We start from the raw sequence: 25200 nt of genomic DNA, 5'->3' as shown, positions 1-25200 counted from the left end.
AGGATAAGGATAGAATAAGCATGAAACTCTAAGCCACACACCATCTCATATATGTTGCATTGCTTAATTGTCACAGAATCAATATTCTAGAGCTCCTTACCTGATCATATAGTAAGAGTAATTGCATCACATGGAATTCAAAACATAAGGTTACACCTCCTTCTCAAGATAAACTAAGAATGAGAATGAGAATTAATTATTGATCTTGGAGGTTACAGTGGATTAGAATTTTGCTCCCAAGATGGTAGCTCAAGTTGGAAAATTCCTGGCTTGGTATATTTACCTCATAAAACAGTACCAGAATGGGTTGATTTTGACTGAGTCAGGGGTGAATTGACCATTATATGTAATCCAGATTGAGGTAGTCACAAAGACAGTCTGTTTAAAAAGCTCCTCTTGTTTCTCTGGGCCTTTTCCCAACTGATTTGTTAAATGTTAGACCTGCTAGCCCTCACGCCTTATAAAGTCATAGAGATGTACAGCCTGGAAACAGACCCATCAGTCCAACCCGTCCATGCTGATCAGATATCCCAACACAATCTAGTCCCACTTGCCAGCACCCGGCCCATATCCCTCCAAACCCTTCCTATTCATATACCCATCCAAATGCCTCTTAAATGTTGCATTTGTACCAGCCTCCACCACTTCCTCTGGCAGCACATTCCGTACATGTAATACCCTCTGTGTGAAAAGGTTGCCCCTTAGGTCTCTTTTATATCTTTCCCCTCTCACCCGAAACCTATGCCCTCTAGTTCTGGACTCCCCGACCCCAGGGAAAATACTTTGCCCATTTACCCTATCCCCTCATAATTTTGTAAACCTCTATAAGGTTATACCTCAGCCTCCAATGCTCCAGGGAAAACAGCCCCAGCCTGATCAGCCTCTCCCCATTGTGCAAATCCTCCAACCTTGGCCAGATCCTTGTAACTCTTTTCTGAACCCTTTCAAGTTTCACAACATCTTTCCGAGACGAAGGAGACCAGAATCCTGTTGCAATCTGAGGTAACCTTCTTCGCTGTCCACTACATCTCCAATTTTGGTGTCATCTGCAAACTTAATAACTATACTTCTTATGCTCACATCCAAATCATTTATGTAAATGACAAGAAGTAGAGGACCCAGCACCGATCCTTGTGGCACTCCACTGGTCACAGGCCTCCAGTCTGAAAAACAACCCTCCACCACCACCCTCTGTCTTCTATCTTTGAGCTAGTTCTGTATCCAAATGGCTAGTTCTCCCTTTATTCCATGAGATCTAACCTTGCTAATCAGTATCCCATGGGGAACCTTGTCGAACGCTTTACTGAAGTCCATATAGATCACATCTACTGCTCTGCCCTCATCAATCCTCTTTGTTACTTCTTCAAAAAACTCAATCAAGTTTGTGAGTCATTCTTCTGCAATGACCCTACATATTCTCTATATTGATTTAATGTTTAACCATATTCTCTCCAACCACCATCCTTTGCCCTTTACCTTCCATGTAAATTCATACAATATTTCACATGAGCAGACTTTAGAAGACACATTATGGTGAAGTTAAGTAAAAGTCTGCATGTCTGTTACAATTTTCTTTGTAATGAAAGTCACACAAAGTTATGAAAACCAGTTCAAACTGGAAATCTGGTAGATACAGATTTGGGGTAATTGTGATAGGTCGACGCGGAGGGTGGAGCGGATTGGTGGGAAGGAAGATGGATGACTTGGACAGGTCAAGAGGGTGGTGCCGAGTTGGCGGTTTGGATCTGGGATGAGGTGGGGAGATTAGGAAACTAATGAAGTCAATGTTGATGCCGAGACAGAAAATGAGGCATTCTTCTTCCTGGTGTCGGGTTGCCTATATTTGGCGGTGGAGGAGACCCAGAACTTGAATGTCCTTGGCAGAATGGGAGGGGTAGTTGAAGTAGTCAGCCACAAGGCGGTGGAGTTGTTTGGTGCGTGTCCCAGACATGTTCCCTGAAATGTTGCGCAAGGTGGAACCTGTCTCCCCAATGTAGAAGAGACCACATTGGGAACAATGAACACAGCAAATGAGATGGATGGAAGTGCAGGAAAATCTCTGCTGAATGTGGAAGCATCCTTTGGGGCCTTGCTCCTTGAAAGTGGAGTCGCAGGTAGATAGGATAGTGAAGAAGGCATTTGGTATGCTTTCATTTATTGGTCAGTTATTGAGTACAGGAGTTGGGAGGTCATGTTGCGGCTGTACAGGACATTGGTTAGGCCACTGTTGGAATATTGTGTGCAGTTCTGGTCTCCTTCCTATTGGAAAGATGGTGTGAAACTTGAAAGGGTTCAGAAAAGATTTACAAGGATCTTGCCAGGGTTGGAGGATTTGAGCTATAGGGAGAGGCTGAACAGGCTAGGGCTGTTTTCCCTGGAGCGTCGGAGGCTGAGGAGTGGCCTTATAGATGTTTACAAAATTATGAGGGGCATGGATAGGATAAATGGGCAAAGTATTTTCCCTGGGGTTGGGGAGTCCAGAACTAGAGGGCATAGGTTTAGGGTGAGAGGGGAATGATATAAAAGAGACCTAAGGGGCAACGTTTTCAATCAGAGGGTGGTGCGTGTATGGAATGAGCTGCCAGAGGAAGTGGTGGAGGCTGGTACAATTGCAACATTTAAGAGGCATTTGGATGGGTATATGAATAGGAAGGGTTTGGAGGGATATGGGCCGGGTGCTGGCAAGTGGGACTAGATTGTGTTGGGATATCTGGTCGGCATGAACAGGTTGGACCGAAGGGTCTTTCCATGCTGTACATCTCTATGACTCTATGCCTTGTGGTGGCGAGGGAAGCTGCCAGGAGTGTTGGGTGAGCTGGTGGTGGGGGTGGGTGTGCATGGACATAACAAAGGTTTCACGGAGGGAATGGTCTCTGTGGAATGCTGATAGGTGTGGGGAGGGAAATATATCTCTGTTGGTGGGGTCTGACTGTAGGTGGTGGAAATAGTGAAGGATAATGCATTGTATCTGAAGGTTGGTGGGGTGTTAAGTGTGGACCAGACAGATTCTAACCTTATTGTGGTTCATGGGTGGAGATGTGGGAAGTGAAGGAGATGCGCTGGAGGGTATTGTTGACCACGTGGGAGGGGAAATTGCAGTCCTTGAAGCAGCAGACCATCTGGGATGTTCTGGAGTGGAATTGCGCCTCCTAGGAGCAGATGCGGAGGCGGAGGAATTGGGAGTAAGTGATAGCGTTTTTACAGAAGGCATTGTTGACCATGTGGGGGCATTGTTGACCATGACTTCCCACATGCACCCTTCACTCCCAGCACCTTCCCTTGCCAGCGCAAAAATTGTAAAACATGTGCCCACACCTCCCCCCGCACATCCATCCAAGGCCCTAAACGATCCTTCCACATCCAGCAGAGATTTTCCTGCACATCCAAACACCTCATCTACTGTATCCGTTGCTCCCAATGTGGTCTCTTCTACGCTGGAGACACAGGACCCCAACTTGCAGAACTCGGGAACATGTGGGACACGTACACCCAACAGCCTCACCTCCCTGTGGCCAACCACTTCAACTCCCCCTCCCACTCCTCCAATGACATGCACGTTCTGGGCCTTCTCCACCGCCAAATCCAAGTGACCCGATGCTTGGAGGAGGTATGCCTCATCTTCCACCTTGGGACCCTCCAACCACATGGCATCAACATCAGTTTCCTCATCTCCACTCCCCCCACCTTATCACTGATCTAACCCTCCATTTCTGCACCATTCTCTTGAACTGTCCTACCTGCCCATCCTCCTTCCCACCAATCTGTTCCACCTTCTGACCAATCACCATCACCCCACTACCTGCAATTACCTATCGCCTTCCCCCCAGCACCATCCTCCTATTTATCTCTCAGCCCCCTTCCCTCCCCCTGTATTCTTGATGTAGGTCTTAGGCCCGAAATATTGACTCTCCTTCACCTCGAATGCTGCCTGACCTGCTGTGCTTTTCCAGCGCTACACTTTTTGACTCTAATTGTAGATTGTGGTAGTCAATTGACCATTAATAGCGATAAAATGGTAGTCCTTGTGATAATATGAACAGATAGCTCTTATAACTGCTGCAATAGATTGTTTTTCAACTCGAACCATTACATGCAGGCTTTTTTAAAAGTTTCAATTAGATAAGAAAATAAGAACATATATTCTATAAATATATAAAACAAAAATGAGTGGCTAAAGTAGAGCTTGGTCCTTTAGAGGATTTGAGGGTGCATTTAGTTACAGGATATGATGAAATGGCCAAGGAATTGAACAGGTAATTTGTGTCAGTCTTCACAGTGGAGGACACTAATAACATGCCAATGATTGACAAAGGGATGAAGGCATGTGAGGACCTGGAAACAATCATTATCACGGAAGACGTAATGTTGAGCAAGCTAATGGAGCTAAGGATAGACAAATCTCCGAGCCCTGATGGAATGCATCCCAGGGTACTAAAAGAGATTGCACGAGAAATAGCAAGTGCGGTAATGAAGGTATATGGCGTACTGGCTTTTATTGGTAGAGGAATTGAGTTCCGGAGTCCTGAGGTCATGTTGCAGTTGTATAAGACTCTGGTGCGGCCGCATCTGGAATATTGTGTGCAGTTTTGGTCGCCATACTATAGGAAGGATGTGGAGGCATTGGAACGGGTGCAGAGGAGGTTTACCAGGATGTTGCCTGGTATGGAAGGAAAATCGTATGAGGAAAGACTGAGGCACTTGGGGCTGTTTTCACTAGAGAAAAGAAGGTTTAGGGGTGACTTGATTGAGGTGTACAAGATGATTAGGGGGTTAGATAGGGTCGACAGTATGAACCTTTTCCCGCGTATTGAGTCGGGTATTACAAGGGGGCATAGCTTTAAATTAAGGGGGGGTAGATATAGGACTGATGTTAGGGGTAGGTTCTTCACTCAGCGAGTCGTTAGTTCATGGAATGCCCTGCCAGTAACAGTGGTGGACTCTCCCTCTTTATGGGCATTTAAGAGGGCATTGGATAGGTATATGGAGGATAGTGGGTTAGTGTAGTTTAGGTGGGCTTGGATCGGCGCAACATCGAGGGCCCAAGGGCCTGTACTGCGCTGTATTCTTCTATGTTCTATGTTCTAAATCTCCGAGCCCTGATGGAATGCATCCCAGGGTACTAAAAGAGATTGCACGAGAAATAGCAAGTGCGGTAATGAAGGTATATGGCGTACTGGCTTTTATTGGTAGAGGAATTGAGTTCCGGAGTCCTGAGGTCATGTTGCAGTTGTATAAGACTCTGGTGCGGCCGCATCTGGAGTATTGTGTGCAGTTTTGGTCGCCATACTATAGGAAGGATGTGGAGGCACTGGAACAGGTGCAGAGGAGGTTTACCAGGATGTTGCCTGGTATGGTAGGAAGATCGTATGAGGAAAGACTGAGGCACTTGGGGTTGTTTTCATTGGAGAAAAGAAGGTTTAGGGGTGACTTGATAGAGGTGTACAAGATGATTAGGGGTTTGGATAGGGTTGACCATGAGAACCTTTTTCCACGTATGGAGTCAGCTATTATGAGGGGGCATAGCTTTAAATTAAGGGGTGGTAGGTATAGGACAGATGTTAGGGGTAAGTTCTTTTCTCAGCGAGTCGTGAGTTCATGGAATGCCCTGCCAGTAGCAGTGGTGGACTCTCCCTCTTTATGGGCATTTAAGCGGGCATTGGATAGGCATATGGAGGATAGTGGGCTAGTGTAGGTTAGGTGGGCTTGGATCGGCGCAACATCGAGGGCCGAAGGGCCTGTACTGCGCTGTATTCTTCTATGTTCTGTGTTCTATGCACTGGTGGTAATTTCCCAAATTTTGCTGGACTCTGGGGCAGTCTCAGCAGATTGGAAAACAGCAAATGTGATGCCACTATTTAAAAAGGGAGATAGACAAAAAGTGGGAATTATAGACCAGTTAGCTTCAGTTCTGTAGTGGGGAAGATGCTCAAGTGTATCATCAAGGAAGAAATGGAGCATCGGAAGCTAAGGGACCTCATAGAGGTTTAAAAAAAATCATGAAGGGTATGGATAGAATAAATAGACAAAGTCTTTTCCCTGGGCTGGGGGAGTCCAGAACTAGAGGGCATAGGTTTAGGGTGAGAGTGGAAAGATATAAAAGGGACCTAAGGGGCAACTTTTTCATGCAGAGGGTGGTGCGTATATGGAATGAGCTGCCAAAGGAAGTGGTGGAGGCTGGTACAATGACAACTTTTAAAAGGCATTTGGATGGGTATATGAATATGAAGGGTTTGGCGGGATAGGGGCCAACTGCTGGCAAATGGGACTAGATTGGATTGGGATACCTGGTTGGCATGGACGAGTTAGACCGACAAGTCTGTTTCCGTGCTGTACATCTCTATGACTCTAAATAGCGAGGCAAGTTGATAGAAAATGTCTCCTTGGGCAGACGCAGCATGGATTCATAAAGGGCAGGTCATGCTTAACAAATCTTTTGCAATTCTGAGAAGGTATTACGAACACGGTGAACAATGGGGACGCAGTGGATGTAGTGTACCTAGATTTCTAAAAAGCCTTCAACAAGGTGCCGCACATGAGGCTGCAGCTTAAGATAAGGATGCATGGCGTTACGGGTAAAGGATTAGCAAGGATAGAGATTGGTCGACTAACAGGAAGTTAAGAGTGAGGATAAATGAGTACAATTCTGTCTGGCAATCAGTGACAAGTGGTGTGCCTTAGGGATCGGTGTATGAATTGCAATTATTCATAATTTATATAGATGATTTGGAGTTGGGGACCACATGTAGTGAAAGCCAGGGAGGACATTGCCAAGCCTTTGGCTTTGACATTTATGTCGTCATTATCTACAGGAATAGTGCCAGAAGACTGAAGGATAGCAAATGTTCCCTCGTCCAAGAAGGGGAGCAGAGGCAACCCTGGAAATTATAGACCTGTGAGCCCAACTTCGGTTGTGGGTAAAGTGTTGGAAAAGGTTATAAGAGATAGAATTTATAATCAACTAGAGAGGAATACATTGATTATGGATAGATTATGGAAGGGTAGATGGTGCCTCAGAAACCTTATTGAGTTCTTTGAGAAAGTGACTAAACAGGTGGATGAGGGTAAAGCAGTTGATGTGGTGTGTATGGATTTCTGTAAGGTGTTTAATAAGGTTTCCCACGGTAGGCTATTGCAGAAAATATGGAGGCATGGGATTGAGGGTGATTTAGCGGTTTGGATCAGAAATTGGCTGGCTGTAAGAAGACAGAGGGTGGTGGTTGATGGGAAATATTCATCCTGGAGTTCAGTTACTAGTGGGGTACCGCAATGATCTGTTTTGGGTCCACTATTTGTCATTTTTATAAGACACTAAGGTGAAGTTGTAGATAATGACAAAGAATATTGTAGGTTACTGAGAGGCATAGATAAGCTGTAGAGCTAGGCTGAGAGGTGGCAAATGGAGTTTAATGCAGACAACTGAGAGTTACTTCACTTTGGTCGGAGTAACAGGAATACAGAGTGCTGGGCTAATGGTAAGATCCTTGGTAGTGTAGATGAGCAGAGAGGTCTTGGTGTCCAGGTACATAAATCCTTGAAAGTTGCCACCCGGTTGATAGGGTCGTTAAGAAGGTGTACAGTATTTTAGCTTTTTTTTGGTAGAGGGATTCAGTTTCAGAACCATGAGATCATGCTGCAGCTGTACAAAACTCTGGTGCGGCCACAGTTGGAGTGTCTGGTCACCACATTACCGGAAGGATGTGGAAGCTTTGGAAAGGGTGCAGAGGAGATTTACTAGGATGTTGCCTGGTATGGAGGGAAGGTCTTTCGAGGAAAGGCTGAGAGACTTGAGGCTGTTTTCGTTGGAGACAAAAAGGTTGAGAGGTGACTTAATAGAGACACATAAGATAATCAGAGGATTAGATAGGTTGGACAGGGAGAGCCTTTTTCCAAGTATGATGATGGCTAGCACGAGGGGACATAGCTTTTAATTGAGGGGTGATAGATATAGGACAGATATCAGAGGTAGTTACTCGGAGTAGTAGGAGCGTGAAATGCATTGCCTGCAACAATAATAGACTCGCCAACTTTAAGGGCATTTAAATGGTCATGGATGGGCATATGGAAGAGAATGGAATAGTGTAGATTAGATGGGCTTCAGAATTAGTTCCACAGGATGGCGCAACATTGAGGTTGAAGGGCCTGTACTGTTCTGGAATGTTCTATGCTCTATTCTAGTGTGTCAAAGATGAGTGACAGAGCAAAGTGTGCAGAGGACTGGGAAACTTTGCAGAGGAACAGATACTTCAAATCAGTGGGCAAAGGTCTGGTAGATGAATGTGAAGTCATCCATTTTGGTAGGAGTATCAGTAAAAAGGATTATTACTTGAATGATAAAAAAAATTGCAGCATGCTGCTGCGCAGAGGGACCTGGGTGTCCTTGTGCATGAATCACAGAAAGATGGTCTGTTGGTACAACAAGTAATTAGGAAGGCAAATGGAATTTTGCCCTTCTTTGCTAAAGGGATTGAGTTTAAAAGCAGGGAGGTTCTATTGCAGCTGTACAGGGCGCTGGTGAGGCCACACCTGGTGTACTGTGTGCAGTTTTGGTCTCCTTTCTTGGGAAAGGATGTACTGGCACTAGAGGGGTGCAGAGGAGGTTCACTAGGTTGATTCCGGAGTTGAGGGGGTTGTTTATGAGGAGAGGGTAAAAACAATGACTGCAAATGCTGGAAACCAGATTCTCGATTAGAGTGATGCTGGAAAAGCACAACAGTTCAGGCAGCATCCGAGGAGCAGGAAAATCAACGTTTCGGGCAAAAGCCCTTCATCAGGAATAAAGGCAAAGTGCCTGCAGGATGGAGGGATAAATGAGAGGAGGGTGGGAGTGGGGAGAAAGTAGCATAGAGTACAATAGGTGAATGGGGGTGGGGATGCCTTATGAGGAGAGATTGTCTACACTGGGATTATAGTCATTGGAGGATGTTTCCACTGGCAGGTGAAACTGGGACAAAAGGGCATAGCCTCAAAATTAGAGGGAGCAGAATTAGGACTGAATTGAGAAGGAATTTCTTCACCCAGAGAGTTTTAAATCTGTGGAATTCCCTGCCCAGTGAAGTAGTTGATGCAACTTCCATAAATGTTTTTAAAGCTAAGATATTTTTTGAACAATAAAGGAATTAAGGGATACGGCGAGAGCGCGGTAAGTGGATCTGAGTCCACAGAAAGATCAGCCATGATCTTATTGAATGATGGAGCAGGTTTGAAGGGCTGGATAGCCTATTTCTGCTCCTAGTTCTTATGTATAAACATTATGCTCATAATTGGTTATATGGGTCAGTAAAAAGCTACTGCTCATGACTTACCTTTTCGAGGCTTAAACCCCCCTGGGGATAATGACTGAATATATTTTAATGTTGGGAAAAAAAATGATTGGATCCTTGTTAAATCAAGTTGCTGTGCCTGAAGCTTTAAGCCACAGTTATCAAAAGTTGAATTGATTTGTCCAGCTGCTGAAAGAATCCAAATGTTGCACGTTTCCATTGGTTATAGTACCATGCCTATCATCTATTTATAAACAAACTAATGTATTCTTCTGGAAAGCCAATTTATTCTTACATTTCTTCCAAGTGGAGAAAAGTCACAGCTGTTGTCTTGAGGGCATTATGTGTAACAAGCTGTTCCTACACACAACTGCAGTCACTTTGAGCTTATCCAACTCTGTCCCTCAAGCTTATCTGTACCTAGTGTCGAGAATTTATTCTCCTTAGTTACTGCCAAACACTTGAATCAGCACAGGAATCTTTCATTCTTAATCAAGCTTGTGACTTTTTCAAATAAAATATTATGAACTCTAAGGCTGACTTTTTGGGAACATTGGCATGACTTAAAAACCACAACGTATGGTCCTGCTTTAAAACTGCAGCCAAGAACAAATAAAACCACATACTTAAAGTGACAGAGTTCATTCCATAGAAACATCTGGTTTGCCCAAAACAGCAATTTGGGTCCCTTCAATGCGCCAGTGGATGCCTTGGAATAAGAGACATTCAGAGAGCAAAATGTTATACTTGCTGGAAAGTGTATGAACAACCCCAACTTGGTCATTCGTACAATCCTTGGCTGCATTTTATGCAGATCAGGCAACTCATTGGCTGCTATCCTTTTGAAAAAACAGATACCAATCCTGCTGCTGGCCAAATCACAGGATTAGCAATCAGACTGGTGAAGGTAAGGATGCCGTGCAATGATTCCATTCTCCAGTCTCCCAATCAGGGAAGCAGAATCAGGAATCCCTAGCAATCAATGGGGCTACACACGGAGGTGACTAGGATTCACCAGTAAGTTCAAAGAAAATGGAGAACCCACTCATTCCTGACAAGATTCCAACAGCAGTGCAAAGAGATCCTCAGTTGGCCACTTGAATAACGTGTTGGTCCCTGAGGGTGTGAGGGCAATAGTCGACCTCTTCCACGATAATGTGAAGGCTTAATCAGCCTTACTGCTCAGCATAACCCTTAATTCCTTTACTGTGCAAAAATCTATCTGTCTGTCTTTGCATGTTGAATGTTTTTAAGGCAAAGTTAAATAGATTTTTGAATAGTAAAGGAATTAAAGGTTATGGTGAATGGGCAAGTAAGTGGAGCTGAAAAGATCAGCCATGATCTTATTGAATGTTACTACATAATTTTGACATTCAGAAGCCTTTGAAACCATTAGAGAATGCACCTAAAACCTGGCAGCATAACACCATCCGTGTCGGAACTTCAAAGGTCAGTGTTAGCAAGAGAGGGTCGTGAAACCGTCATTACAAGTCACTTCAGCTGTTGGTATCTATCCTGTCATTCTGTCCTCGATCAAGCACATTTATTGTCAGATATCATGTGAATTACTGGATATGTGACTCATGTAATTGTTCCTAATACTTTCTGGCATGCTATATCTTGGACGTCAGTTTCCATTAAACTCAGCATCAACATTGTGCTGAGTTGAATTTTGCTGCATTGGGGTTCAAGATCTAGCCTCTCACTTCTAGGTAGGTCTTTCAGATGAAGATGAAGACCTGGAACGGTATTAAAGGGAGATTTTAATGAATGATTTTCCAATTTCAGGAAATTGCAGCATGCCACTGATAAAATTCTGACCATTCACTTTAACATCTGTGATTTCCTGCTTTGGACAGCCAGGCAGAAAAGCTGCCAGCCAGCCATGCTAACTTGCAAATTTGGCCATGCGTCAAAAAATTAGGCTTTCATTTAAAATAAGACATCTAAGACACATCTTTAGTACACCCTGTACCTTGACCCCAATTAATATACAATTTTAGCTCAGAATGACATTTGACTTTCTTCCCTTAATGTAGTCTCCCCACCAGTAGTAAGTAACAGTTTAGATTAGCATCTTAAACATGCTAACATACTACCGAACTTGAGCTCTCCTTTTCCACTTCTTTGTTTCAGTGTTTTCTGTATTTTAATTATTGTAAATAAATATGTTTATTTTATATTTAGCTGAGTTGCGTAAAAATATTTGTTTGTTTCATCAGATTGTATTATAAAATAATCACTTTTTTATCATGCTACTTGTTTTCAATGTTTTACTGATTTATTTTATTTTTGGAATTTATAGTCAATTAACAGTAAATCTACTGGTTCCCCCTTTCCGTTGTATTGTATTACACCCTCCTACTGAGACAGTTAGTCCAGCTAGGACTAACTCTTGCTTTAATAATATGACATTTCTGCATTTTTGAGAAGCAAATACCATTCTCTAATCAGCATTACTGTTGAGTAACTTATAGGGATCAAGACTCTCATTCAAGGATTGTTCTGATGCCTAAACATGTCTATTCATGCTGTATACTAAACGATTAGTATTTGACAAAGCAGAAGTCCAAATTAGCTCAATAATGAGTGGTTTCCTCAATAAAACTTCTCAAGTATCTTTTGAGACTAAGAAACCTCCAAACATTCTTCAAAATTGTTTCATGAAAGTTTAGTGATGCAAAAATAACATTGCAGGTGATGGTTAATTTTAGAAGTCCATCCAGATTATGCTTTGGTGCAATGCACATATAAATAAATTAGTCCAAAATATTAATTTTACTACATTTTTAGTATTCAGATTGTTGGTGTTATGACCACAAAACAGAAAAGTACCTATCTGATATTGATTTTCTGAAGTTAGCACAGATCCAAATACAAGAATATTTAATTTCAGTGTCAATACACTTTAGTGCAACAGAAAATTTAATTTAATTTAAGAAAATCCAAGAAAAACATGCCAGCATACTTTGTATTTGATGGGCTCCGTCTGATTATGGTTTTAGTTGCATTGTAAGAAATTGGAGATCTTAAAGAAAAATGGAACAATATTATTTCAATTTCTGAAAGTGAACTGTAGGAAAAGAAAATGCTTGAAAAACTCAGCAGGTCTGTGGAGAGAGAGAGAGAGCTGGAATTAATGACTTCTTCAGAACTCAAGTTGTATTCATTTTGCGTTGTTTGATTTTGAAATGTTGAATTCTGACGTAGAAGTTGGAGATCTGAAGAAGTGTCACTGGACCAAAGTTAACTCTGCTTTCTCTCCATTGATGCTGTCAGGCATGCTGGCCTTTTCCACCGATTTCTGGTTTTGTTACTGATTTACATTTCCTACTTTTTGCACTCATTAGCTGCATCAAATCATTCAAATCAGCTTTTAAGCTTTTGCTGAAATATCAAACCCAACAGCTTACTCTAATCGTGTCAACTTCACCCCATCGCTAATTGTGAAATCTTTAAAAGTACAAAATTTTCTCTGTCAGTATAAATACATTCATAAAATTCATTATACTTATTGCCTTTGGAGACATTTTTGAGTAGTGTGGTTAGATGCTGTACAAATGTGCAAATAGGATTTGATTTGATTTACTTATTGTCACATGTACCTAGGTACAGTGAAAAGTTTTGTTTTGCCTGCAGTGCAGGTAGATCAATACCATACAAAGTGCATTAGGGTAATAGAACAGAACAAAGGACATAATGTTACGGCTGCAGAGAAGATGCACAGAGAGTAAGATCAACTTTAAATTTAAAATGTGAGTCCATTCAGAAGTCTAACAACAGCGAGAAAGAATCTGTTATTGAATCTATTTGGTACATGTATACAAACTTGAATATTTAATCTAAGAAGTATTTAGCCTGTAGCAGGATGAATTTCAATTTCCCACATCAGTCATCTCTGATTTCAATGTGGAATTACAATTCTCCTCCATGCCAGAGATTCAAGTGCTCACCACGTACAGGGAGATTGGCAAACCTGGATCACATTAACTCTGTTTCATTTGTGATCAAAAGACTGTTCTTGACAGGTGTCCCTGCTGTCCACTGGATATTATTGGTCTCCTGCCACATCAGAAAATGCACAATTTTAAACTTTCCTGTCATTAAGAAAAGCTTGAATCCACACCAGAGTATCTGTCTCTGGTAAAGAAATCCTGTCCTCAAAATGTCCAATATATTTCTTTATCATCCTTGGAATAAATAAATTACATTAAAATTGAGGTGGAGCAAAAAACCAATAAATGAGTCCAGGAGCACACATTATTGCAAGTAAAATGTACGAATGCCAACAATGAATCAGGAACATAATTTCAGCCTATAGTGCTAAACTGGGGCAAGTCCCAAAGACTATAGCGCTGCTTTCTCCTTCGAGTGAGACGACTGGTAATAGTTTAACCTGAGGGTCACCACACCTCATGCAAAGGGAGAGGCTGAGAGCAATTGATCTTAGGATTTCACTCTGTCTGAGACAATTCAGAATTTTGAAAGGGCCAATGGGGGAGGAAACAGGAATTGCGACAAAACCAATAAAGCCCTTTTAAACTCACCAAGGAGACAATAAAGGCGCCTAGGAACTCAGTATTTTTAACAGTTTATTATATCTATCTTCAAATGCAAGCAGTCTTGTGGCACTTGCATTTGAAGATAGATTTGCAAGACTGAAATAGGTCAGCTGTGAAATCTGGAATTAATAATAAATGGTGCAATCCTTTCATTTGCAACTGTTATGGAAATACCAACCCTACAGAAATAAGTTACAAACTCTTGCTACCTTGACTTGAAAAAGAATGTCATTTTAGAAATTCAATTTTCAATTTCCAATGATGTTCACTTCTTCAAAATGGATTTTTTTTAGAGATTATTTGTATCGGTAAAGGTATATTGTAAATCCTGGGAGTTCAATTGAAACCAACACACAGAACTGTCAAGTTGAATGATCAGAAAATAGTTCTATACATAAGGTTTGATTGTAAGATAGAAACTAGACTAATGTATGATGTGTTTCATGTTGTTTGATTTCCTGTTCAGAAAAGCCTTGTACACTGTTTTGTTCTCCTCTGGGGAAAGATCAACCAATGCTGATCTCAGAGAAAGTGCTTGATGGAACACCATGTGGTCCACATGAGGCAGACATCTGTGCGAATGGTACATGTCAGGTATGTGCAACTGTTTGAACAAAGATAACTTATATTAATGGTACAAATAGATAATTGTCCCTGTTCGGAACTTTGGTATGATCTTTTAACAAAAAAATGTCATTGCTACTCTTCCTTTTTTGTTGTTGTGTTCACAAGTTAGAAAAATATAAACAGCAGCCCTAGTTCCAGAGGCAAATCACATTTCTTCCTGAGTCAGAAAAAGCAACAAAAATTCAACCTAAAAGGTGATTTTTATGGTGGGAGAGTACCCAGTTAAATATGAGCTCATGGATATATTTAGTCCTTCCAGTTGCTAAGTCGTTGAAATTTCAAAATTAGAAATGAAATCAAGTGAGGGAAAAAACAAGGTTCAATTCACGGATCATCCATTCTGCCTTAGAAAGTGTCCAGATAATGACATAGCTCCAATTTTACTTTTCTCCTTTTATCTTCGGTTTTATGCCTTTAAATGGACTGTTACAAACTGTCTAAAATCCATTTTGTAATGAATGACATTAAACTTATGAATTAGGTTTGCAAACTTCAAAAGGTTAGTGTAAGATTTCCTGTTGCTAATGGTACTATAACCATAATCCTATATTGAATGGCAAAAACCCAAAAAGCCCTGTCAACCATGCAAAGTCCTCCTTACTAACACCTGGGGGCTAGTGCCGAACTTGGGAGAGCTGTCTCACAGACTAGTCAAGCAATAGCCTGACATAGTAATTCTTGCAGAATCATACTTTACAGATAACACCCAGACACCGCCATTACCATCCCTGGATATGTCCTGGCCCACCAGCAGGACTGACCCAGCAGTGGTGGTGGCATAGTGGAATACAGTCAGGAGGGAGTTGCCTGACATCAACTGCAGACCCCATGATGTCTCATGGCTTCAGGTTAAACATGGGCAAGGAAACCTCTTACTGGTTACCACGTACCGTTCCCCCTTTGGCCGATGAATCAGTACTCCTCCATGTTGAATAACACTTGGAGGAAGCACTGAGGGTGGCAAGGGTGCAAAATGTACTCTGGGTGAGGGATTTCACTGTCCACCACCAGGAGTGGCTTGGTAGCAGCACTGCTGACCGAGCTGGTTGGGTCCTAAAGGATATAATGGCTAGACTGGGTCTGCAGCAGGTGATGAAGGAACCAACAAGAGGAAAAAGCATACTTGACCTCATCCTTACTAATCTGCCGGCTGCAGATGTATCTGTCCATGACAGTGTTGGTAAAAGTGACCATCGCACTGTCCTTGTGGAGGTGAAGTCCAGCCTTCACATTGAGAATAACCCCCATTGTGTTGTGTGGCACTATCACTGTGCTAAATGGGACAGACTTCAAACTGATCTCGCAATTCTAGGCTGGGCATCCATGAGGTGCTGTGGGTCATCAACAGCACCAGAACTCCCCATGGTAGACTACTGCAAAAAATACGGAGGTATGGCATTGAGGGTGAGTTGGAGGTTTGGATTAGGAGTTGGCTGGCTGGAAGAAGACAGAGGGTAGTAGTTGATGGCAAAGGTTCATCTTGGAGTGCTGTCACTAGCAGTGTTCCGCAAGGATCTGTTTTGGGACCATTGCTGTTTGTCATTTTTATAAATGACCTGGAGGAGGGGTAAGAAGGTTGGGTGAGCAAGTTTGCGGATGATACGAAAGTCGGAGGAGTTGTAGACAGTGAGGAAGGATGTGGCAGGTTACAGCGGGATATAGATAAGCTGCAGAACTGGGCAGAAAGGTGGCAAATGGAGTTCAATGTAGCTAAGTGTGAGGTGATTCACTTTGGTAAGAGTAATAAAAAGATGGGGTACTGGGCTAACGGTCGGATACTTGGTAGTGTGGATGAGCAGAGGGATCTTGGAGTCCATGTACACAAATCTTTGAAAGTTGCCACCCAGGTAAATAGTGCGGTGAAGAAGGCATATGGCATACTGGCTTTTATTGGTAGAGGAATTGAGTTCCGGAGTACTGAGGTCATGTTGCAGTTGTATAAGACTCTGGTGCGGCCACATCTGGAGTATTGTGTGCAGTTTTGGTCGCCATACTATAGGAAGGATGTGGAGGCACTGGAACGGGTGCAGAGGAGGTTTACCAGGATGTTGCCTGGTATGGTAGAAAGATCGTATGAGGAAAGGCTGAGGCACTTGGGGTTGTTTTCATTGGAGAAAAGAAGGTTTAGGGGTGACTTGATTGAGGTGTATAAGATGATTAGGGGTTTAGATAGGGTCGACAGTGAGAATCTTTTTCCACGTATGGAGTCAGCTATTACAAGGGGGCATAGCTTTAAATTAAGGGGGGGTAGGTATAGGACAGATGTTAGGGGTACGTTCTTTACTCAGCGAGTCGTGAGTTCATGGAATGCCCTGCCAGTAGCAGTGGTGGACTCTTCCCACATTATGGGCATTTAAGCAGGCATTGGATAGGCATATGGAGGATAGTGGGCTAGTGTAGGTTAGGTGGGCTTGGATCGGCGCAACATCGAGGGCCGAAGGGCCTGTACTGCGCTGTATTCTTCTATGTTCTATGTTCTATGTAACTGTACTCCAGCACAATCTGTAACCTCATGGCCTGGCATATCCCCCCACTCAACCATTACCATCAAGCCAGGGGGTCAACCCTGGTTCAATGGAGAGTGCAAGAGGGAATGCCAGGAGCAGCACCAGGCAGACCTAAAAATGAGGTGTCAACCTGGTGAAGCTACCAAACAGGACTACTTGTGTGCCAAACGGCATAAACAGCAAGTGATAGACAGAGCTAAGCGATCGCATAACCAATGGATCAGATCTAAGCTCTGCAGTCCTTCCACATCCAGTTGTGAATGGTGGTGGACAATTAAACAACTCACTGGAGGAGGAGGCTCCACAAATATCCTCATCCTTAATGCTGGAGTAGCCCAGCACATCAGTACAAAAGATAAGGGTGATGAATTCGCAACAATTTTCAATCAGAAGGGCCATCTCGGGCTCCTCCAAAGGTCCCCAGCATCAAAGGTACCAGTCTTCAGCCAATTCGATTCACTCCATGTCATATCAAGAAACGGCTGGAGGCACTGAATACTGCAAAGACAATGTGCCCTGATAACGTTCCAGCAATAGTACTGAAGACGTGCTCCAGAAGTTGACGCTCCCCTAGCCAAGCTCTTCCAGTACAGTTCCAATGCTGGCATCTCCTGACAATGTGGAAACGTGCCCAGGTATGTCCTATACACAAAAAGCAGGAGACATATCCAACCTGGTCAGTTACTGCTCAGTCTAATAAAAGTAGACTGTATTAAGACGGATAGTGGGCTGCACAACATTTGGCTCTTTACCCCTAATGTGGAAAGAATTCCCGAATCCCGAAACAGTGGCTAAAGTGGACATATGTCCCTTGCAGGATGAGAAAGGGGAATTAATATTGGACAATTCTGAACCGGCCGAGGCCTTGAATAATTATTTTGTGTCAGTGTTCACAGTGGAAGGTATGTCTAACGTGCCAAAGAATGATGTTAAAGATACGATGGGAGATGAGGACCTCAATTCAATTATTATCACTCAAGGGATAGTGTTGAGCAAACCTGAGGATCTAAAGGTAGATAAGCCGCTTGGTCCTGATGGAATGCATCCCAGGGTGCTGAAAGAAATGGCGGAAGTAATAGTAGATGTGTTAGTGGTAATTTACCAAAATTCATTGGACTCCAGGTGGATCCTGGCAGATTGGAAGACAGTGAATGTCACACACCCTTTTAAAAAAGGGTGTAGGCAGAAGGCAGGTAACTATAGGCCAGTTAGCTTAACATCTGTAATCAAGAAAGTGCTGGAGGCTATTGTTAAAGAAGAAATAATGAGACATTTGTATGGAAAGGGTTCCATTAGGCAGATGCAGCATGGATTCAGGAAGGTAGAGTCGTGTTTGATAAGCTTACTGGAGTTCTTTAAGGATGTAACAAGCGCGGTGAGTGGGAGGGAACAGGTGGATGTGGTATATTTGGATTTCCAGAAGGTATTCGATAAGGTGCAGCATAAAAGGCTCATCCATAAGATACGAATGCATGGAGTTGTGGGGAATGTACTAGCATGGATAGGGAACTGGTTAACCAATAGGAAGTAAAGAGTTGGGATAAATGGGTGTTTCTTTGGTTGGAGATCTGTGGTGAGTGGAGTACCACAGGGATCAGTGTAGGGCCGCTCATGATATATATATATAAATGATTAGGAAGAAGAGACCGAGTGTAACCTATCCAAGTTTGCTAATGACACTAAATTGAGTAGAAAGGCAAACTGTGCAGAGGATGTGGAGGGTCTGCAGAGAAATTTCGATAGGTTAAGTGAGTGGGCAGATGGAGTACAATGTAGGTAAGTGTGAGGTTCCACTTTGAAAGTAAAACTAGTAGGTCAGAGTATTATTTAAATACTGAAAGATTGCAGCATGCTGTTGTGTAGAGGGACTTAGGAGTGCTTAGACATGAATCGCTAAAAGTTGATTTGAGGGTGCAACAGGTAATTAGGAAGGCAAATGGAATATTAGCTTTCATTGCTAGAGGGATTGAATTTAAGAACAGGAAGGTTCTGCTCTAATTGTACAAGGTGTTGGTGAGGCCTGGAGTATTGTGTGCAGTTCTGGTCTCTTGAGGAAGAATATACTGGCTTTGATGACGGTGCAGAGGAGGTTCATCAGGTAGATTCTGGAGATGAGGGGTTTACCTTATGAGGAGAGGTGGTGCTGCCTGGGACAGTATCACTAGAATTTAGAAGATTGAGAGGGGTCTTATGGAAACATGTAAAATTATGAAAGGGACAGAGAAGGCAGAGGCAGGCAAGTTGTTTCCACTGGTGAATGAGACTAGGACTAGGGGACGTAGCCTCAAGATTGGTGGGGGGGAGGGGGGAGGTGGGGGGTGGGGAGGTTTGATTTAGGACAGAGATGAGGTGGAACTGCTTTTCCCAGAGAGTAGTGAATTTATGGAATATCTGCCAAGGAGGCAGCAGAGGCAGCTTCATTAAACATATTGAAGGCACAGTTGGATGTTTTTTTTGTGTGGTAGGGGAATTGTTATAGGGATAATGCAGGTAGGAGGAGCTGAGACAATGGATAGATCAGCGGTGATCTTAATGAATGGTGGAACAGGCTCAATGGGCTAAATACCCTACTCTTGCTTCTTTTACTTTGAAACTATGAATTATCTAATGTTGACCAAGTATGCACCAAATTATCAACAAACTAAATAGCATCATATAAATGTATCTTCACTAACATCACAAAAATGTATGATATCTTAAAGAAATTCTGTAAAACTTTGTAAAAGAATTTAAGAAGAGGCAGTAATTCTAGTATAATGTCAAAAAAAAATTCAGTCTGGTCACTGTGGGTGGCACGGTGGCACAGTGGTTAGCCTGAGACCCGGGTTCAATTCCCGCCTCTGGCAACTGACTGTGTGGAGTTTGCACGTTCTCCCCGTGTCTGCGTGGGTTTCCTCCGGGTGCTCCGGTTTCCTCCCACAGTCCAAAGATGTGCAGGTAAGGTGAATTGCTCATGCTAAATTGCCCGTAGTGTTAGGTAAGGGGTAAATGTAGGGGTATGGGTGGGTTGCGCTTTGGCGGGTCGGTGTGGACTTGTTGGGCCGAAGGGCCTGTTTCCACACTGTAATGTAATGTAAAATGTAATGTAATCTAAAATGTAATGAATTATAGGAATTATCTTCCAACTTAATGCTTCCAGCAGGAGATGTGTCCATCAGAATGCCAGTCCGGAATGAAGATCTGTACAGCACATGGTTTTCCAATCAGTTGTTTAAATGTAACATTCACAACATTTCTGATGTACGAGAATATTCCCAGTGAGTAAAACACCCTGCCAAGAGCACAAGACCAGAACAGCAAGGTCTTCAACTTTAACTGGGAAACACACACAAATATTAGCCAACCTGGAATTTTAAATCAACGATAAGTAAAATGATGTAACTTATCTCTCTCCTAAATGTTCAGGACTTAAAATCAAATCCGAAGAGACCAAATCAAATTCAGATTGGTTACACTACACCAACTGATTGAACAAACAGTTTTTTTAAACAAGCATCATAAATCAACAGATAGTACAGTTGGATTTAAATTTAATTAAAACCATTTGGTATATGGATAGTCAAATGTTTAACAAAAGCTTTGAAAAAATGCTCGTGTATTTTCATCTGTGATAGAAATTGACAGCTTTAAAAGGTCAATTCAGTCACGTTCAACAAGAAGGCAATGATAACATTCACTGTAATTTCAGAAATAATAATGTTTCAAAACATTGTCCAAACAAATTTATTAGGAATTTTACAGCCGATTGCTGTAACAACCACATGTTGGATGTCCCTAAAATTGGCCCCTATCAAGTCAAATACTTTTTCAAGATGATTCAATCTTCTTAGCAAATGAGACCTGTGAAAAAATATTATAAGTCTGTTCTTACAAAAGAGAATTCTCTTTATATAGCTAAGTTAACTGGGTTGAAAAGCTTACATTTTAAAGCAAATATTGCAATAATTGTTGTAAATATATATCACATAATAAATATCAATAATAATTGTTGTAGATATATATCACATAAATTACACAGCAGCTGAAATCTGTGTCAAAGCAAGAAGTGTAAAGGATGCATTTATGGTTTTTGCACTAACTATCAGTACTATCTTTTATGAGATCCTTACTTTCATCTTGAGGTCATTTCATTTGCTCAGTATTCACAATATTATTCCCACACTAACTCACTCAGGATAGCTGCTCAGCAATTGCACAGGAGAACAGACACTGGCTCAGTCAGTAAACTCTGCTTTCAAACTGATCCATTCATGTCATCTAGCTGCCATGCTAAATTAGTCAGGGATTAACTCTTTTACCTACTGTGCTGCTTTGTACTTTGAGCACAGTTTAAAAAAAGACAAGCTTCTTTCGTCTTCAATGCTTTCTTCACCTGTCAATAATGTTTTATCAGGAATTCTGATAATACCCCAATGACTTTTTAACGCATTTATTTTGACAGGAGAAGTTTTCTTTTTCCTTCATGGGTTGTAGGCTACACTGTCAAGTAAAGGAGAATAGAAGGAAGAAGTAGGCCATTCAGCCCTTCAACCCTATTCCGTCATTCAGTATAATCATGGCTGATCTAATTGTGTTCTCAGCTCCACTTCTCTGTCTACACTCCGATACCCTTTAGTTCTCAGCTCCACTTCCCTGTCTACTTTCCGATACCGTTGTGTTCTCAGCTCCACTTCCCTGTCTACATTCCGGTACCTTGTGTTCTCAGCTCCACTTCCCTGTCTACACTCCGATACCCTTGGCTTCTCGACAAGGCCAGAATTTGTTACTTTTTAATCATCCATGAGAAGATGGTGGTGAGTGAGCTTAGTGAACAACTGGAATCCATCTGGTGAAATTACTCCAAGAATGCTGCTGTATATGGTGTTCCAGGAATTTGACCACCCACAATGAAGGAATTGTGATAAATCTCCTAGCCATGAATCTGTGTGACTTAGAGGGAAACTTGCAAATGTCCCTGGTGGTAGAGGTCACAGGCTTGAGATGGTCTGTTAAAGGTATGCTAGCAGGCTTCTTCATTCCTGTCATAGCTCCATTCAACCAGGCAAGAATTCTATTGCACTCTTGACTTGTGTCTTTTAAATGTTGGACAGGCTTTGGGAAGTTAGAAGATGAGTTACTCACCATAGAATACCTAGCTCAGGCCTACTGTTATTGATGTGTTGTTTATATGACTGGTATAGTTATGTTTTCAAATAATGGTAACCCACAAGATGTTGTAGTGTGATTGTGATGATAATACTGCTGAAGGGCAACTCGAGCTTATTCTGTTGTTGCCTGACTCTTTTGTGATCCAAATCTTACTTTAGACTTATCAGTTAAGCTTGAATATTATCCAGAATTTCTGGCATGGAGTTGCAAGTTGTACTGAACACTTGTAATGGTCATGCCCCGGAAACAAAAACCATAGCAATATTTGTAGTTACTATAAAATGGTTGGGAAATGTAATTGTTTTTAAAAATATCTGAAATAACTTGTAAGAGTTGAGAATTGAAGGGTTCGGTTGTTAGTTTTGGATAGGAAGAAATATTAGCTCATGAGAGCTGCTAATTCCTGACCTGGAAGCAGTACAAACAGGAAGGAAGTTTAAAAATGTAAAGGCAAAACCAATAAAGGAGAGAGCTGAAGCAAAGGAGTTCTTGTGGATTCACTCTATCACAAGTGATGACAGATGAGAGTTGAGAATGTTCGAGAAAGAAGTGCCCAAAAAAAGGAAAAGTACATGTGCAGAAGGCTGTTTATATTGAGGCTGCATCTTACAGTGAATCATCTCAATCCTTGAAGGAAAAGGAGTGGAAATTAACTTCAAATGACCATGTGAATGAAACTGGGCCCACAGGTAGATTGGGCTGCCTAATAATGCTACAAAATGTTATTTGTTGTATTGTCTATTTCATGTTGAATTTGTCATTTGTGTTGACTGTGATATGCATGTTAATTCATGTTTAATTAGATTGATTCCTGTTTATGTCAAACATACAAGAAGTGAAATTTAATGGTAATTTGGAAAAGTTAGTTTATTTTGGTTTATTGCACAGGGACCATAGTGCAATACAATCATTCACAATCACTTCTGAACTTCTAATCGAGGGAAGGCTGTTTATTAAGTAGCTGAAGATGGTTCGGCCTAGGACTCTATCCTGCTGACAAAGGATCTTTGGTGAATTTCTTCAGTTCATCTTGTCGCTAGTACACACTGCTGCATTAGTGGTGGAGGAAATGAATGCTAGTGGATGTAGTGCCAATCAAATCAGCTCTTTTGTCCTAGATGTTGTCCAGCTTCTTAGTATTGAATCGTAAAACTGCAGGGTTCCCACATGGAAAATTAGATGCTGTTCTTTGAGCTTGTGTTGAACTTCGCTGGAACACTGCAGCAAGCCTGAGACAGAGATGTTGACAATGGGAATACATCGGTGTATTAAAGTGGCAGGGGACTGGAAGCTCAGGGTCATTTTAATGGATAGAACGTAGGTATTCCATAAAGTGGTCACCGAGTCTGCACTTCCTCTCCCGAATGTAGAGAACAAAGTTAAAAATCACACAACAGCAGGTTATGGTCCAGCAGGGTTATTTGGAAGCACTAGCTTTCGGAGTGTTGTTTCTTCGTCAGGTATTTGTGGAACGTGACCATGCTACACAGAATTTGTAGCAAAAGGGTTACAGTGTCATGGAGTTGTAATGATATATTAAACAACTTTAGTTAAAAATCACACAACACCAGGTTATAGTTCTTAAACAAATTTAGATGAAGTCTTTCAACTTTTCGTGGGAGTAGGAGCAATCTGAAATGAGGAATCAAGGGGTCAAAAGTGGTCATGAAATAACTTTAGCGAGCAGAATTAAGGAGAATCCCAAGGCCTTTTATTCATAGATATGAAGCAAGAAGGTAACAAGAGAAAGGGTTGGTTTACTAAAGGAAAAGGAAGGATGATTGTGTGTCGAATCTGAGAAATGGGTGAGATTCTATTTGATTACTTTGCATCAGTGTTCACTGAGGAGAGGGATATGATGAATGTTGAGATTAGAGATAGAAGTTTGTTTACTCTGGATCACATTGACATAAAGAGGAAAGATGTGTTGAGTAGGCTAAAGGATATTAAGATGGACTAATCCCCAGGATTGGATGGGATCTATCCCAGGTTGCTGAGGGAGGCGAGAGAGGAAATAGCTGGGGCCCTGACAGATATCTTTGTAGCATCCTTAAACACAGGTGAGCTGTCGGAGGACTGGAGGGTTGCTCATGTTGTGCCCCTGTGCAAGAAGGGTAGTCGGGATATTCCAGGTAACTACGGACTAATGAGCCTGACGTCAGTGGTGGGACGTTTGCTGGAGAAGGTACTGAGGGATAAAATCTATTTATATTTGGAAAAGAATGGGCTTATCAGTGATAGACATAGAACATAGAACATAGAAGAATACAGCACAGTACAGGCCCTTGGGCCCTCGATGTTGCGCCGATCCAAGCCCACCTAAACTACACTAACCCACTATCCTCCATATACCTATCCAATGCCCTCTTAAATGCCCATAAAGAGGGAGAGTCCACCACTGTTACTGGCAGGGCATTCCATGAACTAACGACTCGCTGAGTGAAGAACCTACCCCTAACATCAGTCCTATATCTACCCCCCCTAGACAACATGGTTTTGTGCGGGGGAGATCATGCCTTACCAATTTAATAGAGTTCTTCGAGGAAGTTGATAGATGAAGGAAGGGCTGTTGATGTCATATACATGGACTTTAGTGAGGCGTTTGATAAGGTTCCCCATTGTAGACTAATGGAGAAAGTGCAGTCACATGGTGTGCAGGGTGTTCTAGCTAGGTGGGTAAAGAACTGATTGAGCAACAGGAGACAGTGAGTAGTAGTTGAAAGGAGTTTCTCGAAATGGAGAAAGGTGACTGTGGTGTTCCACAGGGGTCAGTATTGGGGCCACTGTTGTTTGTAATATACATAAATGATCTGAAGGAGGGCACTGTTGGTCTGATCAGCAAGTTTGCAGATAACACGAAGATTGGTGGATTAGTAGAAAGCATATTCTCCACCAATTCTACGTTCTCCTGTATTCTTCCTGTCAAAGAATACAGGAGCATATAGATTGATTGGAGAGTTGGGCAGAGAAGTGGCAGATGGAGTTCAATCCAAGCAAATGTGAGGTGATGCATTTTTGGGAAGTCTAATTCTAGAGCCAACTATACTGTAAATGGAAGAGCCTTGGGAAAAGTTGATGAGCAGAGAGATCTGGCAG

General features: G+C 42.2%; 1 protein-coding gene across 3 annotated transcripts in view; it reads left to right on the top strand.

Moving 5' to 3' along the window:
* Window positions 1-25200, top strand: part of LOC122563838 (A disintegrin and metalloproteinase with thrombospondin motifs 19-like) — a 567067-nt gene that overhangs the window by 346848 nt on the left and 195019 nt on the right. For 2 of the 3 annotated variants that reach the window (XM_087994230.1, XM_087994226.1), the window contains exon 14: window positions 14289-14416. The exons of the other annotated variant lie outside the window; for it this stretch is intronic. In XM_087994230.1, the coding sequence (XP_087850356.1) occupies window positions 14289-14416 (128 nt within the window). The remainder of the gene's footprint in view (window positions 1-14288; window positions 14417-25200) is intronic. 3 annotated transcript variants of the gene reach the window in all.

This window comes from Chiloscyllium plagiosum, unplaced genomic scaffold (genome assembly GCF_037043375.1).
Source record: "Chiloscyllium plagiosum isolate Xiang-an unplaced genomic scaffold, Cpla_swu_hap1 HiC_scaffold_2, whole genome shotgun sequence".
Lineage (NCBI taxonomy): Eukaryota > Metazoa > Chordata > Chondrichthyes > Orectolobiformes > Hemiscylliidae > Chiloscyllium > Chiloscyllium plagiosum.
The sequence above is the reverse complement of the archived record's forward strand: the minus strand, read 5'-3'. Positions and strand labels throughout refer to the sequence as shown.